General features: G+C 38.6%; 1 protein-coding gene across 4 annotated transcripts in view; it reads left to right on the top strand.

Annotated features, from left to right (window-relative positions):
* The window catches only part of cadpsb (Ca2+-dependent activator protein for secretion b), a 72,832-nt gene that overhangs the window by 10,578 nt on the left and 44,361 nt on the right, over positions 1-17,893 (top strand). For all 4 annotated transcript variants that reach the window (XM_074670620.1, XM_074670629.1, XM_074670604.1 and 1 more), the window contains exons 2-3: positions 8,430-8,543; positions 10,294-10,626. In XM_074670620.1, coding sequence (XP_074526721.1) covers positions 8,430-8,543; positions 10,294-10,626 — 447 coding nt within the window. The remainder of the gene's footprint in view (positions 1-8,429; positions 8,544-10,293; positions 10,627-17,893) is intronic.

Raw genomic sequence — 17,893 nt, forward strand, 5'->3', positions numbered from 1 at the left:
ACAACAGGCTTTACATGTATCTGAGCTTTAGTTTAAAACATATTCAGGGGAAAAAAAATAAATAAAAAACCTCTATATTAGAAAAATTACGCGTTCCAATGCATTTTTTAATTTCTACAGAAAGAATTTTCTTTGATCACTGTTTTTGAAAATTAAATGACATAAAAAACAATATATCACTGATAAACAAAAGCAGCAAGAAAATTTCTAAAAGCACATAAATTGATCTGAATACCTCTATGTGCACATGAAGAGGAGAGAAGGTGTAGTTTACTTACATTTTATTTCTTTGAATTTTATATCTTACCAAATCAAACCCTTAATACGACCTATTTCATATCAGTACACAAGACTCATCTGTTTTTAAGTATTTGGAGTTCTACTGCATGTATGAAAAAAAGCAGCTGATGAATTTCTTTGAATGGGGTCACTTAAGGCAATTGGCGCTTAACAGTATAAATAAGTAATTGTCACAGCTCCAGTAGCCACTGGACTTCTGTTGCCTGCTTCTTAAGGCTAAAGGCTCTGTTTTCTGATGCTAGCAAAACAAAACAAAACAAAAAAATCCAGTCTGGAGATCAGAAAGTCAGCAATCTAGGACGATGTGTAACACTTAGCAGATATCTCATGTTCTGCTTTATTATAAATCCATAACTTTAAAAAAATCATACACAAACTCTTTAAATGAGTGAATATTTCAGCAAATAGGTTACATCTGAATGATCCCCCTCGACCGACTGGACATAAAAGATGCAAACTATACTTAGCGTCTAAAAAGGCTGGCACAAGCTTGGCACGGATGGGAAAAGAAATAAATGTCTGAGATAATCACCTTTAAAAGCAGAGTGAGAGAGAGATTTACTGGACAGACAAAAGAGAGAAAAAGACAGTAAGTGATTTGTGATGGGAGAGTGGAAGCAGAGGATTTATGCCTTGGATTGTTGATGAGAGTAATGCACCAGTTACAAACCACAGTCAGCTTTGTGTGCTGGACAGAATGAAATGTGCTCTGTAGCACTGCAGTGGGTTCTTTTTCATGCTGATCACAAGGACACAGATATTACAGAAAAATAGATCTATGAAATGACATATTCTATCACAAAAGACTTATTTTTGCCATTCAGTTCCCAAAATGTGCTGCAATAATGTGGCTTTTTCAAGCTTGGCTTTTGAGTTGTTTGAACTTTTAAAAATGGCCGCATGGCATTAACCTTCAAACTGAACAAGGAGCAATTTTAACACAGACCACTTAATAGTTGGTTAGACTTGCGTGTCAAAAAATGTGCTGAAATTTTATCCATTATAAGGAAGCACTGGGCAGACAGAAGATATTTCTTTTGTAATTTTTTACACTGAAGTTCAAAAACATGTATTGCTGCCATGAAATGGGGTTGAAACTACAATATATTTCTATCACTAATTTATTTTTTAAGTGTTAGTTTTCAGACAAAATGTTTGCAGAGCCCAGGTTTTTGTTTTATTAGACCCAAGAGTCAAAATCCCCAAAATACTAAATTACATCAAGAAAGTTCTAGATGAACTCTCAAGAGTAAAAGTCCACTTTTTCATTCAAATGTATAAACCAGTGGGATATATATCATCACCCAAGTGGGTTGCAAGTGGGTTTAGCAATGCATTCTGCTGGAAAGATGTAAATACCATACTGAGTTACAGTTGCAAACCTCACAAAATGCTTCATAACTGAAACTCATTTGGACTGTGCTATCAGTCAAGGTGTTATACATTTCGTAGTTGTGTATTTTGTTGCTGACATGATGTATTGATCCTTTTCAGAACAAATTTATGCAAAGTGTCCCATTGATTTGTCCTCTCTTTACCCTCTAGACTCAGCCATATGGTTTATGTTAAGTGAGGTTAAGGGTTTATTTTCTGCTCAGTAACCAGTGGAGCATAATGAGTAACAATCTGAGCTGCCAGTGAGTTGGTGGTGTGATAGTGGATGACTGTTACAAGAAGGGGCTTAGCTGCCTGTGAACACAGTGTTCTCCTGTATATATCAGCACTGTCGCAGCTCCTGAATTTGACAACAGAGAAGAGGCTGGTTACACAGAGACACAGCTCCCTGTTTTATCCCTGTTTGCCATTTGTCAGGCTCCGTCTGCAGAGTATACACCTGGCTGTTTATGAAGCCACCCAAGTGGTATTTGCTCACACAACTCTGCGTGCGTGTGCCTCCAGAACAAATCTTTGTGAGCACGTCTGGTTGAGGATAATAGCTTGTACATCTGTCTTTATATAATTGTAGTTTGGTGACCGCAGACACTACATGATGCTGGGGTTTCGTGTTTGATGAGGCTGGTTGTTGGTGGATTTTGTGCAGCTGTTGTGAAGCGCCTGCTTTCCTACTTGTGTTGGCTGTTTACTCAGATGTTGGCCGGCTGTGTCATCCGCAACATGACCGAAATATGGTTTGTGTGGCGAGAGGATTCAACAATAGCCTGTTTGCTCAAAACCAACAGCAGCACTGGTAGGCGGCTCTTCTCTGAGCAAGCAGATTAATACACAATAAGAGTATTAAGGTTTGCATTAAAGTCTTTTATCATCACTGTGCATGTTGGATCTTGTGAAACTAAACTTCACACTCTTTTTAATGTTAACATAAATCCTTAGAGTGTTTCGCAAGAAGGTTGATCTTAATCTTAATCTAACACAGAACTGCAAAACATTTCACTGTCTGAGGAAATCAGGAACCCAAACGAGGGCTAAAATGTCAACTTTATTTCACAGACATTTGATCTGCAGATTTACTTCCTTTAGCTCCCTTTTTTGATGTTATGTAACTTGCAGAGAAATCTAAAGTGTGAGTCAGCACAGCACAGGCTTTAATGTGCTGAAGTACTCTAGCTACTGAGCAGCATATACTGCATTCAATTAGCTAATTACTCCACTCATCACAGCACTGACAGAGCGGCCGATACGTTGTATACCTCACAGCCATGTTGACAACGAGCTTCAAAGGGAAAGGAAGATATTACAACCTTCATGATAAATGTATTAATTACACAACATAGTATAATTGCTGTCTTATATAATTATTGTGTACTACAGGTGTTATGTAACCTGCTTTTATTACAGCAAGGTCTCTTCTTTTGTAAACACACAGAGTAATACACAAAATAAATAAATGCATTATTTATATAAACAAGCTTTGTTATTGCTGTTAATTTTCCAGTGTGTTTTATAAATTATGTTTAGTTAAAAAAGAAAAACTTTTCTCCAACTTTGCAGTTTTATACCTTTTTTCTGTAATTCTATATAGTGAAAAATGATAGGATATATTTTTAATAGGGTTGTGTGATGGAGATTTAAGTCATTTATAAGCACAAGGACATTGTGGGGTTGAGAAAAAAATAGCGCAAGATGATGATATGAAAAGTCCCACACTTAGTGTGAAATGATTATTTTAGGTTTGATTTTTTTCAACAAATTTTGCTATAAATTTGGATATTTCAAAGCAATTTTTTTGCAATCTTGACTGAAATTTTAATTCCAACCGACTGATTAGTAGAGGTAAGAAAACATCATTGAATTTGATCATAACAAATTCAACATGGGTAAGCAATTAAGAAATAGTTTGCAAAGCACACCATTAACTTTTGGTCCTCCTTACAGGAAAATTTCCACTATAAAAATGTATATATTAGTGCATTCTCTTGTTGAGTTGTTAAACAGCTTACATACATCTTTATGTCATCTTATCATGATATACGACTGTCACTTTGGGCCTATAATGATAACAATTTATTAACTTTTTCCACTGACTGCTGATTTTGATGCAGGGTGATTCAGAGAAAGAATGACAACACTCAACTACGTCGACTTAACAGAGAGGCAACTGTGTCACAAGGTCTGTCAACTCCATCAGAGAGTCAGTGGTTCCATGCCGGCCAAGGTGTCCTTGGGCAAGACACTTTACCCCAGACTAAAAGTACAGTCCAAATACAAGTTATTTACCTTTTAAACATGCACACCATTACTCTATGCCTTGTCTGTATAGTACACAGCTTTATCCATTTGTCTCTCTAAACATGTGGCCTGCTAAACAGCACTCACATTATGTAATACACTGTTGATAAGTACCATAAACCCACTTCAGAATAAAAAAAAAGAATTATGCTTTTGAGAGACCAAAGTCGTGAAATGTTTTCCAGCAAATTCAGCGTTGTTTCATTTACATGGTTTAACCAGACTCAGATCCATAGCCATTTCCAACATTAATGAAGTAACTGTAAATCAGTCCAATGAAATGTGCATATCCCCTCTATTGATATGTTAAAGGTGATTAATGACACGATCCACTTCGTTGCAAGCCAATGAATCACCACGTAACACTGCAATCTTGATAAGAGCCACGGAGAGAGAATCAATAATAGCAAAGCAGGAAAGTATGCTGGGAGTCTGGCAATACTGATGAAAATGAAAGCATTTTCTCTCATCCATCAATGTGCTAACTAATCAGCACAGTTCTCCAATCAGCACTGAGGCAAAGAGCACGCAGAACTCAAACTCATGAATACTTTATGCAGCTGAACTGTTCTCTTTTTTTGGTGGAGAAATGGGCATTTTTCACCTGGTTCTCAGCTGTGAACTCCTGTGTCTGATCTCCAAATAAACACACACCCACACACAGCTAACAACTGTCACGCAAAGTCCAATCGGCAAAAAGAAGTGGTCAGCAGAAGTATTATTAGCTTTGACCTTCCCCGGTGAAATCTTCAGGTAAAACACAAATGTGGTCTGCCAGTGTTTGGAAGACTGCCAACACCCTATCTTCTGAAGTTTATTGTAATATCTTTGTGATTCTTTGTCTGCACTGTGTGAATCTGAAGTTGAAATGTAAGGTTAATAGAGGCCACACTGTCCTTGGCCGCATAGATTACTGCCGGGGCTGCAACTAATGATTATGTTCTTTCTTTGCCTCTATGCGTGGGTTCTGTTCACCATTTACATTCTTAGTGCATTTGTCCTTACATGACAGAAAATAGCCTTGAAAAACCCTTATCAAAATACTTCTGAGGGTTTTTAATGTAATATATATGCATCATTTCTTTTATTTATCAAACACCAAGATCTTTCATTTAATCCATGAAAAAATAATTTTAGGAGCTGTAAGTCTAGCTGGAAAATTACTGAACAACTGGCCAATCACCATTGCTGATGACTGCTTTTTTTGTTGTAGAACAACTTAAATAGGCAACTAATTGGTCTGTTCTTTACCACAGTCCCTAAAAATACATAATAAAAAACGGAGACATGTTTTTTATGGTTTCCTTTGGAAGCTTTCAGCAGTGAAGCTGCTGTTATGTAGTGTTTGGTTGTATACAAGAGAGACACGGTATGCATGGCCTCAGGTCTAGTGGGTATAAGTGCTAGCACTGCCCTCAAACATATTAGCTTTCTGCATGGTTCAAGTTTTTGTATCTGTTTTTCAAAAGCATAGAGGTCTTTTAACAGAAAGCACCACAGCCCATATCCTACAACAGGATATTTTGCTTAAGAAATACTGCTTTTTGGTTTTGCTTTTTCTGCTAGTGACTGTTTCTTTTGAAATTAAAACCCCCTCTCAGAATACTGTTATTTAACAAAACATATGTTTTCATTAGACAAAGATCATTGTTGGCAGTGCTTTTTTTAAGCTGTGTTGTAAGCTTAAAAACTGCATGTAAGAAAAGTGAAAAGAAAAAAAGGGTGACGCTGACTACATCGTCTTCAGCCTCTTAGAGTTTCCAAAAACCAAATAGTTCTGAATAGTGTCATTATTGACATTAACGACAGGTATGAGGGTATTCCTTAAGAAATGTCATGAATGGATGGATCACATGTTCCTTGTGGTCTGCATCTTGTTGTGGCAGAGATAAATACACCTGAAATCTTGAAGCAGTAGTAGTATTGATCTTTGATGTGGTTGATGAGCTGTTGTATTGTGCGCGGCTCTTTTATAATTGAACAATAAGCAGTATGTCATCCTGACATTCACTCTTCTACAAAACAATGACTTGTATGGAGTATAGGATAAACTGTATTAATCTAGGCTATCATGGGGCTTTAAGAGTGCGCTATAGTATAATCTCCCTGCCTTTTAACACTTTCACCTTTGCTCATACAGAAACATTTTACATTACATGAACCTCATTTGCTGAGCGTTACATGAAGGGGGGTTGGAGTTGTACGATGGGCACACAGATGGTGTTGAGATTGCCTCAGAGGCACATGATACGTGGTACTTTTCCATCTCACGCCCACACCAAAGTCTGTCACTTGCAAAATGTGGCTGAACACACACAGACACACACGTGTTACCAGCAGGTCTTTGAGCTTGTTTGATACACATAACGGCTCAAACCGTAGATTGAAAGCAGTTGTCAGGGGGAGATTGTCAGCCTATTGATGGTTAGGTCACAGACCCAGCGCAAAATCAATCCAAGGACATCTAGACCCTAAGTGGTTATTGAAAGTGAAAAAAAAATGGAAAATGGAGAGAATATGATACATGCTTCTCTTGGTTTATGGCTGAAAAGAAATTGATTGTTGATTGCAAATTTTGAAAAATCACAGAAGAAAGGGAAGAACTCTCATAAACATAATCTCCATATATTAAAAGCATACGAGCCTCCTGCCCACACTTGAAGTCTACAGCCATGCTTTTTAATGCTCCCAAAATCTAATATACAGGGCAGGAAATGTGAAGAGTAGAGAGTGAGGTTAGACATGCAGCAAAGAGTTGTGTCCAGGAGTCAAACTATAGAGAACTATAACCACTGTAAAGGGGCACGCACTTACATGGGTTTGGGTTTAATTTTTAATAAATCAAATTAGCTTTGAACACAAGGTACATGTTAAACTGATACATATGACACAAGTAAAATCAAGGCCCAAAAGAAGCTGATTTATCCTCCAGGGCAGTGTTTCTCAAAGTGGGGTCCCAGGTCCCCTAGGGTCCCACGAACCATAGTTTGGGGGTCCGCAGAATAATTGTGAAAGTGTGCTAAATCACTGAAAATGCACATCAACAAACTGGGATCTCTTGCACCAATAAAACCAGCATTTTTTTTCAGTACTCTCACCCAATTTAGTTATTGATATGAGATTAGTTCTCATGTGATTGAGTCAGGTCTTACATTTCATAGTTGGCAACACTAGAAAAAAACTCAAAAGCTAAAAACCCCTTGGTGCAGTGGCGTGCACAGACTTTTTAACCGGCAGGGGCGAAAAGAAAAACAAATTCACACACAACATACGTTTTTGTTACCCAAGAGGTCTGCTTATCATATTTTAACCACCCAAAAGGGTAGTTAAGTGCGTGTTTTTCAAGAATTGGACCACCCTCTGAGCACGCCACTGCCTCAAGTTGGTTTTTCAATGCTGGAGTCAACAATTTCTCAAAGTTTACAAAACTTGTACACTAAAAGTACACGTTATAAATGTAGCCTAATTCTATCTTTGAAAAAATATTTTTTTAATTAGTATTAATATTATGCTAACCAAAATTACAATAATGAGGGGATCCCTGGAAAAATGCCTAACCTGAAAGGGGTCCATGGTTTGAAAAAGTGTGAGAACCCCTGTTTTAATAGAAATTGTAACTGCAACAAAAGATTGTGAGTACACTAAAAGTACACATTGTAAATTACATTTCTGTCAAGGAAACACTTTCTTCCTTTGTTCTTGGTACTCATGGACTGCTGGGGCGTGGAGATTGCCCAGTTCCGTGATTTAAGGATAGTAGCTCTCCTTTATGCATATGATATTGTCCTATTGGCTTTATTGGGTTGGGACCCTCAATGTCCACTGGAGCAGTTTTCTACTGAGTGTGATGGTGTGGAAAGCTTACATCAAGTGGAAGAAGCCGGGTATCTGGGGGGTTTATTCATGAGCATTGTTAAAAAGGATTGTGAGATATACTGCCGTTTAGGGGCACTAGCTGCAGTAATGCAGGCTTTGTATCAGCCTTTAAGTAGTAAAGACAGAGCTGGCCTATAAAGCACAGCTACCAATTTCAGTTCACACTCTTATCCGCAGTTAAGATCTCTGGGTAGGTGCAGGAAGAATGAGATTTTGGTTACTACTTCTCAAATGAGGTTCCTGTTTTCACTCCATTTGGTCAGGAAAGGATCTGGGAGATTTGGTAGGGCGTTGTTATCAAGCTCCTTGGCAATGGCATGAGCAAGCTAATGAGGTTTTGGTGCTCAGTAAGAATGGCTCCTGACTATAAACCTTTGGATGGTGGATGCCAAGTGTTCCCGAAGGAAGGGTTAATGGAAGTTTCTTGAGGAATATTACATTTGGATGGCCCAGCTCGCAGAGAACAAGTTTCTCAAGAATTGATGGTTATAGCTGTTATGCTTGATTTGACACGTTTTCTTTTCTGGCTTCAATGCTCAGGTTCCTGTTTACTCTTCCTTCCGCAGATAACCAAGCAGCAGCTTCAGCAGACCAAGGATCGTTTCCAGGCCTTTCTCAACGGAGACACACAAATTGTGGCTGATGAGGCGTTCATCAATGCAGTGCAGAGCTACAATGAGGTACAAACGCACCATCACCATATACGCACCACCACAGCTGGAAGTGTTTTAAGAGCTTTGGAGTCAGTCACTGAATACATTGAAACACAACATTTTTCCCAACATTAAAACATAAATCTTCTCATAATAGCTGTTACAATTTAGTCAAATATTTTAGTTATTTGACAATGTGTACTCCCCAAATCCTCTCGTTTTGTGATGTTTCAAAACAGAAAAATGCTGTCTTTCTGTCTGAAAAGCTGATAAAACATTATGAAGCCCTCTTCCTGTCAAAATGCTTGTATTCAGACAACTGAGTGGTAAAATGGTGGCTGAAGCTTTTCACTGCACAGATTATGAGTCAGAGCATGTGGCTGACACAGCCATCTTTTCCAGCCTCCCTATTCAATCCACAGATGAAAAAGTCATTATAACTGTGCAGGGAGGAAGAAACGCAGATTGTGGGATACTCTGAGACTAAATCCATGATGGAGGGAAAGAATAACCATTACTCTCAGGAAACACATACATAGACCACCATAAGAGTTAATTGAATGCTGACCTGTTCGAGTATAAGATTATTTTGTGAGTGTGAAAATACTTCAATTTAAACTAGGAGGGAGGGAGGGATAAAATTATATGTAGCATGAGAATCAGAGTCTATATATAAAAATGACCTGAAGAAACTTTTTCAGTATGCATCAAATCTTGCATAATACTTACACAGTGCAAATACAATCATTACATGTTTTATCTCATTTACTACCACACTGGTGCTTTAAACAAATATTTTTATTCCTACATAAAACTTTATCCAGAGTCTCTACACACAAACCCTGTGACTCTTTATCAACTGAATTAAAAGTACCAACACTTTAAGTCAGAAATATTAACAACTAGGGCCACATTATTGAACAATCTTTACACATGTTTGGAAATCTATTTGTGTAACACATATTCTTAACTTAAAAATGGCAAGGAACAAGAATCTGCAGTCTTTATTGACCTACGCCCATACACACATTTCTCAATAGTCTGTTAACCGACATCCTCTCAAGTATATCTAATCCATTTCTACAAAGCATCTTCTCATTCACAAATAGAGACGTTTTTCCTGAAATAGCATCAGGCTCTATTATTAGCCAATGTATAGGAAATCTCAGGTTGCAGTGTGTGCTGTTTTTAGCAAGGACCAAATGCTGTGGTCTGCAGAGTTCCAGATGGGAAACCAAGGATGTGACCAAACATCTTGTTAATTTCAGCCTGTAAACCTTTGTTATCCACTTAAACATACAGCCGGTGACAGGGGTAATGTACCGCTGCACTGTGGTGCTTCAGTACAATAGTTGCAGCTTTTTAGCTGTAGTGTATGCTAAAGAACAAAATTTGAGTGTTGGAGTGACGAAGCAGTCCGCTCTGATAGCTACTTATGATGCTCTGAAAACATACCCTCTCATGTCTCTGTCCCTGCTACCCTGTCAGCTGCAGGAGACAGCGTGCTGTATTGTTCATGTTGCTGGTCATGCCTTAAATCCAGGCCAACAATTTGTCAAATTAATATGAACAACTTTTGGTTTTGGTTCCCTTTCACAGACAAAGAGAGATTAATTGTCAGAGACAGAATGTAACACAAAATATTTTCACACCTCTACAAAAAGTATGAGTCTGTTCAGAAGTCTTGCAGCACAAAACCATTACTTCTCATTTGAAATATTTTATTTATGAGCCTGTACCTCTCTGATACAACTGACAATGTTTGCTCACAATGCAGGTGTTTCTTAAGAGCGACCGTGTGGCCAAGATGGTCCAGAGCGGCGGCTTCTCGGCCAGTGATTTCAGGGAGGTGTTCAAGAGGCACATCGAGAAGCGTGTGCGCAGCCTTCCGGAGATTGACGGCCTGAGCAAGGAGACCGTGTTGAGCTCCTGGATGGCCAAATTTGACACCATCTACCGTGGTGACGAGGATCCCCGTAAGGCACAGCAACGCATGACCGCCAGCGCAGCCTCCGAGCTGATCCTCAGCAAGGACCAGCTATATGAGATGTTTCAGAATGTCCTCGGCATCAAGAAGTTTGAGCATCAGCTGCTATATCAAGCCTGTCAGGTAAGACAGGAAGCCTACGGGATTCATCTCAGGGGGGTACACACACAATCACTGCAGAAATGTTATATGTCCCATACAGCAGTACTCTGAAAATGAAATACCCTCCTTTGCTTTCTTAGCCACAGTGATGGTTTGCAGAGGGTGTCATTATGAAGAAAAATGACAATTTCTTTGCTTTTTTCCAACCTTTTTTATGCATTTACTTTTTTACCTTCTAAACTATCAGAAATGGAATATCTTTTAGTCTTAAACCAACTGTCTTGGTCAGACAAAAACAAGCCATTCAATTGTCACTGTGGGCTTTTAATAGAACCTCTCCCAACCCCTGCATACAGCTAAAAATAACCTCAGACTGACTTTTAAGGTGAGCCTGAAATCTCTCTGTTGGCTGCTAACAGGTTTGACATTAACTTTCACAAGTCACGAAAAGAAGCAGAAAAAAAGCTTGTTTGCAAAGGTACAAAAACACACTTGTCAGTGTGAATAAACCCACCTTTGGTGTTAGGATTGAAGACATGGAATTGCAGGATTTGTCTCATGTAATCAATGAAAAGAGAAGAGCCAAGAAAGATGCATTAATTATCGTTGAGTCCTCAGTAGTTCTAATTTAAATATTTATTAGACACATTTAAGATAAATATTTCCTCTCACAATGTGACATATCAACTTTTTTAATTGTAAGGGAGATGTGTAGAGAATGTAGGCTGATAATCATGGACATGTGGCTGATCGTGTCAGACATAACTCTCCTTCCCCTCCTGTCTTCCCTGCTTTACTCCTCTCTATGGGATACTAAAAGAAGCACTAATGTATTCTTTCTTGTGCAGCTTGATTAAAAGTCCAACCAGAGCAGTATCCTGAGGAAAAATTGGACACATTCACATCTGTTCTTACACCTCTTCATTACATGTTGAGCTATTTGGACACAGTGCTGGCTAAGCATTCATTTTGAAAATGCTGGTGTCGACCTGGTGTTGTCCTTTTGTTTTTTTGTTTTTTAACTCTGGCTGACATTAATCTGAGCTGATGGTATGAGACGGACTGCTGGACAAATTACATTGTTCAGCTTGTAAAGATCAACGCAGGCGCTGTTGTGCAGTGTTCACCTGTTAGACGACTCAAGTGCTGAGGTGCAAATACACCATATCGCCATAACCTACAGATCCAGAGTGAATTTTATCTGCCAAGCCTGTAAGTGGGCTCTACTTAAAATTTTTGACACACTAGCTATGGAGCCCCTGGTATAGGGTCAGAAATGTAAATGCAGAACATTATGCTATAATGAATTTCTATACCTCTCTAGGCAATGCAGAGCTACAAAGGGACACTCAACTTCCTTATTATAAAAGCACATATGCTGCAGAAAGGGTGTTCAGATACGTACTGTGGTTTGATACTTTTTTTGGTAACAAAGTGGGCCACGACAAGCTGAACTAAAACTAAATTGACCTCAGAGGATAAAATGCTTTTGTTTTATTCCATTGGTTTCACCACTCATCTTCGCCGTCTATCTCTCTCCCTTTCATTTTCCTTTATGATGCATCCATCAGCCTTTACTTGTGTGGACTCTAAACATTTCTTCTGTAAGCAACCAGCAGCCATATATTGCCCTCTACTAAATGATAAAATCCTCACTTAAAAAGGAGAGGCAGCAATCCAGTCAGCGCGGCTCAGGGCTGCTGGGATTTGATGAAAGGTTTTCATGGATTGGCTGGGATTCAGAGGCCATCATTTTTTAGCGGTTATAGCTTGGGGATTAACATTTTTTTGCAGTTACATCCAAATAGTAGAAAGGAGCCACTGGTCTATTTCTGTCTCATGCTGAAGCAGGAGCAGCCCCTGGAAATGACTAACAGACTGATTAGACTGGTATGGCCAGCGGCTGCACTAGACAGACTCAGAGCGCTCTCCTGTCCCCTGTGGCTGCTCGGTTATTTAGCTGTGGTGACACCAAGCATAACCCAGCAACTCTAATAAAATATGCTTGATGTTAATATCTCTGAGAAGTTTTTTGAACCACAATAGAACAACTAAATCAGCTGAGCTCTTTGTTTCTTTGTAATGTTGCGTAAACAAAAAGGGTAAGAGCCAAAAACAGGCAGCTGATTCTTTCAAATGATGTTTTGTAAATGTCAAATCAGATTGAACATTTGCCACAGGCACATTTTCCTTACAGTAAATTGTATTACATATAGTCTGCTTCAGTGCTTATTGGTAATGCACAAACTGATGGCTTGTGCTCTAAGAAAAGCAATTTAGATCTCAGGAAATAACTCTAAAGTTGGCTTTTTTTGTGAGATTACCCCTGAGTTGCTTACCATATAAAATAAAGTTGGAGCAAAGTTTTCATGAAATGATAGTAAACAGGGCTTGACATTAACTTTTTTGCTCACCAGCCACTGTGGCTAGTGGTATCCCTGAGTTACTGGCCACTCAGTATTTTCACTGGCCACAATTTTTTGTTGGAAAATTATGTTCAATATGATTAAAGTGGATGGTGACATGCTAAAGTTTACTTAAAAAAGATTTACAACCTCTTTAAATGTAAATGACCCCTATGCACACTCAAAACAAGACTACATCAATGTTAAAATCCACAGGTCCTTAATCAGGTATTCAGCTCTGATAAAGTTGTGTATAACATTGTGCTCCTTTCATATGAAAATATGCAGTCTATTAAGACATAGTAATTAAAATAGTAGTTTGTTATTGCTTATAATAAAGTGGTAAAGGGGATTAACTGAATTGATAAAAACTCAGCAAGAGACACTGTCTGCTTAAATATTTATTAACGACAGTAATCAGAAAATCATTTCTTTTTACATGAAAATGACAATGAAGGAGAGGTAAATTAAATTTCCTCAGAGCTTTCATCATCAGAGTCATCTTTTTGCTTGTCTCTCTGCTCCATGTTTGAGATAAATTCAACCCGCCAGTGGGCCAGTGGGAGCGGCGGTGTTACCAGCCACTGCCGAAATCTACCTGCATTTGGCCGGTTGGCCGGTGTTAATGTCAAGCCCTGATAGTAAATCAATTATTACCAACATATGTGCTAAGAAGCTTTCAAATGCCTCTTTTCTACCAATGCTTCATAGTTCATTATTTGGCCACTAGTGGGCAGATTTCCTAAAATTATGTAAAACGTTACTGTCAGTTAAGCAGTTTCTTACGTTGAGATCGAGCACAAGTCAAGATACATCAGTATTGCTTTGAGTCCAATTGTTTTACGTCTATATTAATCTTGCCAGTGTTAAGGGTAACGAGTTACAAAGTAATGGATTAAAGTAACTATGAGCAACGATGTAAAGTAACCAGACTGTTAAGAAAAAAAAAGGAAAACTGCTCTCCCTGGTGGCTGGTTTCAGTATAGGTTTAAAAATACAGCTTTCCTGCCATTCCAGATGGGCTGTGGTCAAACTTTATAAAATTATTACACCTCGTAGAAATGTTTTTCACGTCCGATTGTTGGGGTGAAGATATTATTTGGCTGTCTTGTATCCAAGTCCTCTTTTTTTCTGAAAAGTTTCATTTTCATCAGTTATACGAGGTTAAAAACGAGGCCTTATGTAACGTTTAACGGTGATTGACAGCTGCCGTTCTCGTGTATTTTTTTCAGGGATTGTAAAATATGTTGGGAGGTAGACTCAAGTAGTGATTAGACTCTCGAAAGAAAAAAAAATATATATTATTTTTGTCACCCAGCTCCACTCAGATTCTCCCAGAATCCCTCATCGTCTCTACTGCACATGCTTTGGCTCCAAACTGCTACAATGGTGGCGCCTGAGACAGCGGTATTTTGGCTTCAAAACCGTAGAATGATAACTGGCAGAGCCATGCTGTCCACTCTATATACAGTTTATGAAAGTAACACGTAACGCTAAGGATATTTGTAACCACACTACTTTACTAGACTTAAGAACGTGCTCTCCTCTGTTACTCAAGCCGTTCTTGCCAGTTAGTGGTGCCTATATGCATCCTGCCCGTGTGCTTGTTTGGGTACCGTTGCCCCAGAGACCGAGTTGTGACGTAGCTGCTGGTGCCTACATGCAAAGACAGATAGGAAAAGGGTAAAATTGAAATGAAGATGGACAGGGTCTGAGACAGGAGGTTCAGTCAGTGGCAATATTGACATTACTTTCAATTCATAGCTGAAAAGGACAAAATATTGTTGTGAAATGCACTCTATGCCTAGGTCAACTGCTGCTAACTCGAAGCATTTGACCTGCCAGCACCACACTTCAAAACTTGTGGTGAAGCATCGTCCTTACTGCCAATAGCAGCTTTTCAGCCTGGGCAGCATTTTTCCGACCCTAAGGAGGAACAGGCTGTCAGATAAAATATTTTAAAGAGTTTTGCTCATGTGATACAAACGCTATTTTTAAGAATAGAGACATGGGATAAAGTGCACTTTCTGTTTATTAAAATACATTTTTCTATTTTATGGGATAAAGTGCAAATTATTTTTCTTAAACCACTTCAATTTTTTGCCATGATTTCATGCAACCAGTTTTTTCTCTTTTTTTAGAAGTAGGCCCACATTTAGTTTCACCACACGTAGCCTCTTTCATTCTGTTGTTTGTGGATTTCAAAGTGAGGCATATTTCTTTGTGCTGACTGAGCTAATGTTCTTTCAAGTGAATGGCGGAGTTTAATATGCCATTTCGTTTACACCTTGCGGAAAGGCTAAAGAGACGCCCGTTATTGAAAATTGAAAACAAAGTGATGAAAGGGTCATGATATTTGAACTTATATGTACATGTGAAATTTGGGCATTAAAATACTGGAAAATTAAGCAACTAGTAGTGAAGTTACTTTTCAAATGCAGTAACTAGTAAAGTTATCTCGTTTCAATTTACAGAAGTAACTACTAACTTGTAACTAAATACTTTTTTGAGTAACTACCCCAACACTGAATTTTGTTTTGAGTGTGTGTAGTTCTCCAATGAGAGATACTATGCATGACACTCAGTTAAAACCTGTCACGCACTCTTTATGGAGAAAATATTACAGTATTTTGGGTGTGTTGTTCCAGCATCTGTCTTTCTTGGATTTTTTTTTACGCCATCTCGTTAGTTTGGAACTTCAAAGTTCAAACCCACAGTGGTCTTGCAACATGTACTGCTCTGTGTTCTCTTTGCTGAAAAAGCCGCACTGCACATTTACCACAAACATCACTCTGGAGAAATTTTATATTCTGCTTACTGATAGTTCCATTGTGTTTGTGGACCAGCTGTCTTTGTCCAGACCCAGTAATGGTTGTGCAGGAATATATTAGGAGCAGGAAACACTGCGGATGGCATTAAGGTAATTCTTTGTTTATCAAAGATTGTGACTTGATAGACTCTATCAGGTTTGTGAAATAACATAAATTAAAACATTAGGGTGGCAGTAATGCAATTTAATGAATGCTAAGTGCTGAAAAAAAAGATTCAAATAAGGCTGAAATCAAATTATTTTTTTTACTATAAATTGTTTGCTCATGATTTTTTCACTTGCTATTTGGGTTTCTTCTTAAACAATAAAAAAGAGCATTTCTAAACATTTTATTTGCTTTGTGCAACTATTACTTTGCAATTTAACACATTTACAGGCTATTATTATCTGCTTGCTAATGCTACTCAAATATTTAAAAAGAGCATTTCTAAATAGTTTATAGGTTTTTGTGCAATTAATACTTTTTAAATTAACACATTTACATGCTATAATTATCTGCTTGCTAATTCTTGCTCTAAGGTGAATTTATCTTTTGCATATATTCATATTAGTGGACTCTCAGTATCTTAGATAATATCATAACCTCAAAAAGCTGATTAACTAACCTAGGCCCAGGAGTCAAAGCACGGCAGAACATATCAGGATTGAGTGTTTCCCTCCACAGAGCAGTGAATCATGGCCTGTGGGCCCCCAATACTATCAGAGCATTCTCAAATCAGCTTTCCCTCCCACAGGCTTTAAAGAAGACCCCTACTTTTCCCCTTTAATTTGTCTTGTCAGCAAGTGTTAGTTGGGAAATGAGGCCTGAGCTCTTCCTGGTTTTAGCCTGTGGCTGATATAATTGCGTAATGGAGCCTCCTCACTGCACACAGGATTGGGAGAGGATAAAAGCATTTGCTATGCCTGCCCAGCCACCTCTGAGCTGAAAAAGCAGTGGTGCTGAAATACAGGGCACTACTAGTGTGCATTGGTAAAGATTTAACCTGGATGATGCATTTGATAGAGAAAAATTAGTGTGTGTTGTCCTTAAAATGCAAATTAATGTAAATTCTTATTTCTTGTGATAAAAAAAGAATCCAGATAATTATACTCCTAAAATCTGTGCCCTACTAGGAGACAAATTATTTTAAAGTCTTACAATTACACTCTATGAAAAGAATTTATGATTTATACCGGGAATAGCAAATTCACCAGTGAACAATAGACAAAAGCACTGTTCAGGACATTTCAGTTGACTTTACAAATATTAGTCTAGTATTCACTCTCCTTTTGGCTTTGCCATGAACACCACTGAGCACTGTCTTTGTTAAGAAGCTGTGCATGTCACTACACTCAAACAAAAGCTTTCACATTAATCACCTTTTTAACCACACATAAATGGTCACACCCATAAAAACCTGTACCAGCTGTTTGGCTCCTCGAAGCGTCAATCAGCTCTGAATGAAGCCCTGCTTGCTCATCCTTTATTCTCTGCACTGACCTGCCCACAGCCCAGTGTGGTTTCCTCTGCTAATGCCCCATCACTCACTTGGGAATCTGTCATCAGCTGTGCTGTTAACTACCAGCCTGCTCTTGCTTCATCACCTTCAACCCGCTGTCAGCTTGGCTAACACTGACACCTTTGCTCGGCTGCAGGGTTGCTGTCAGCTCCTGTAATGGAGAGTGAAACCTACCTTTTTGCCAGTATTATTTCTTGAGGATACCCACAAGGTTATATAGAGCCTTCTGGGACTGTGGCAACAATGCCCTTTCAGCAGTTGTGAGTAAGATAAGATCTGGGTGCTATGGGGTCGGTAGTTCACACAGACTTGAAACCTTTATCTGTTCTTCTTCTTCGCTCTGCCAGGACTCTTTGTGCTTCTCTCTGCTGTCAAGACAGAGATAGAGGAAACTCTTCCCATCCCCCTTCACATTACATGCTTCAGAGTCACTCCTCTCATGTTAGCCATTTTGCAGATGAGCTGCAATCTGTACTTAGTCTCAGTGACCAATATTATCCTCTACTGCAGTATTCAGAGTCAGTTCTAAAGTAAACCTGAGGATTCGGCACTCC

The sequence above is a fragment of the Halichoeres trimaculatus genome, unplaced genomic scaffold, assembly GCF_033239565.1.
Source record: "Halichoeres trimaculatus isolate MK-OKI-2021-1 unplaced genomic scaffold, fHalTri1.1 fHalTri1_scaffold_1, whole genome shotgun sequence".
Lineage (NCBI taxonomy): Eukaryota > Metazoa > Chordata > Actinopteri > Labriformes > Labridae > Halichoeres > Halichoeres trimaculatus.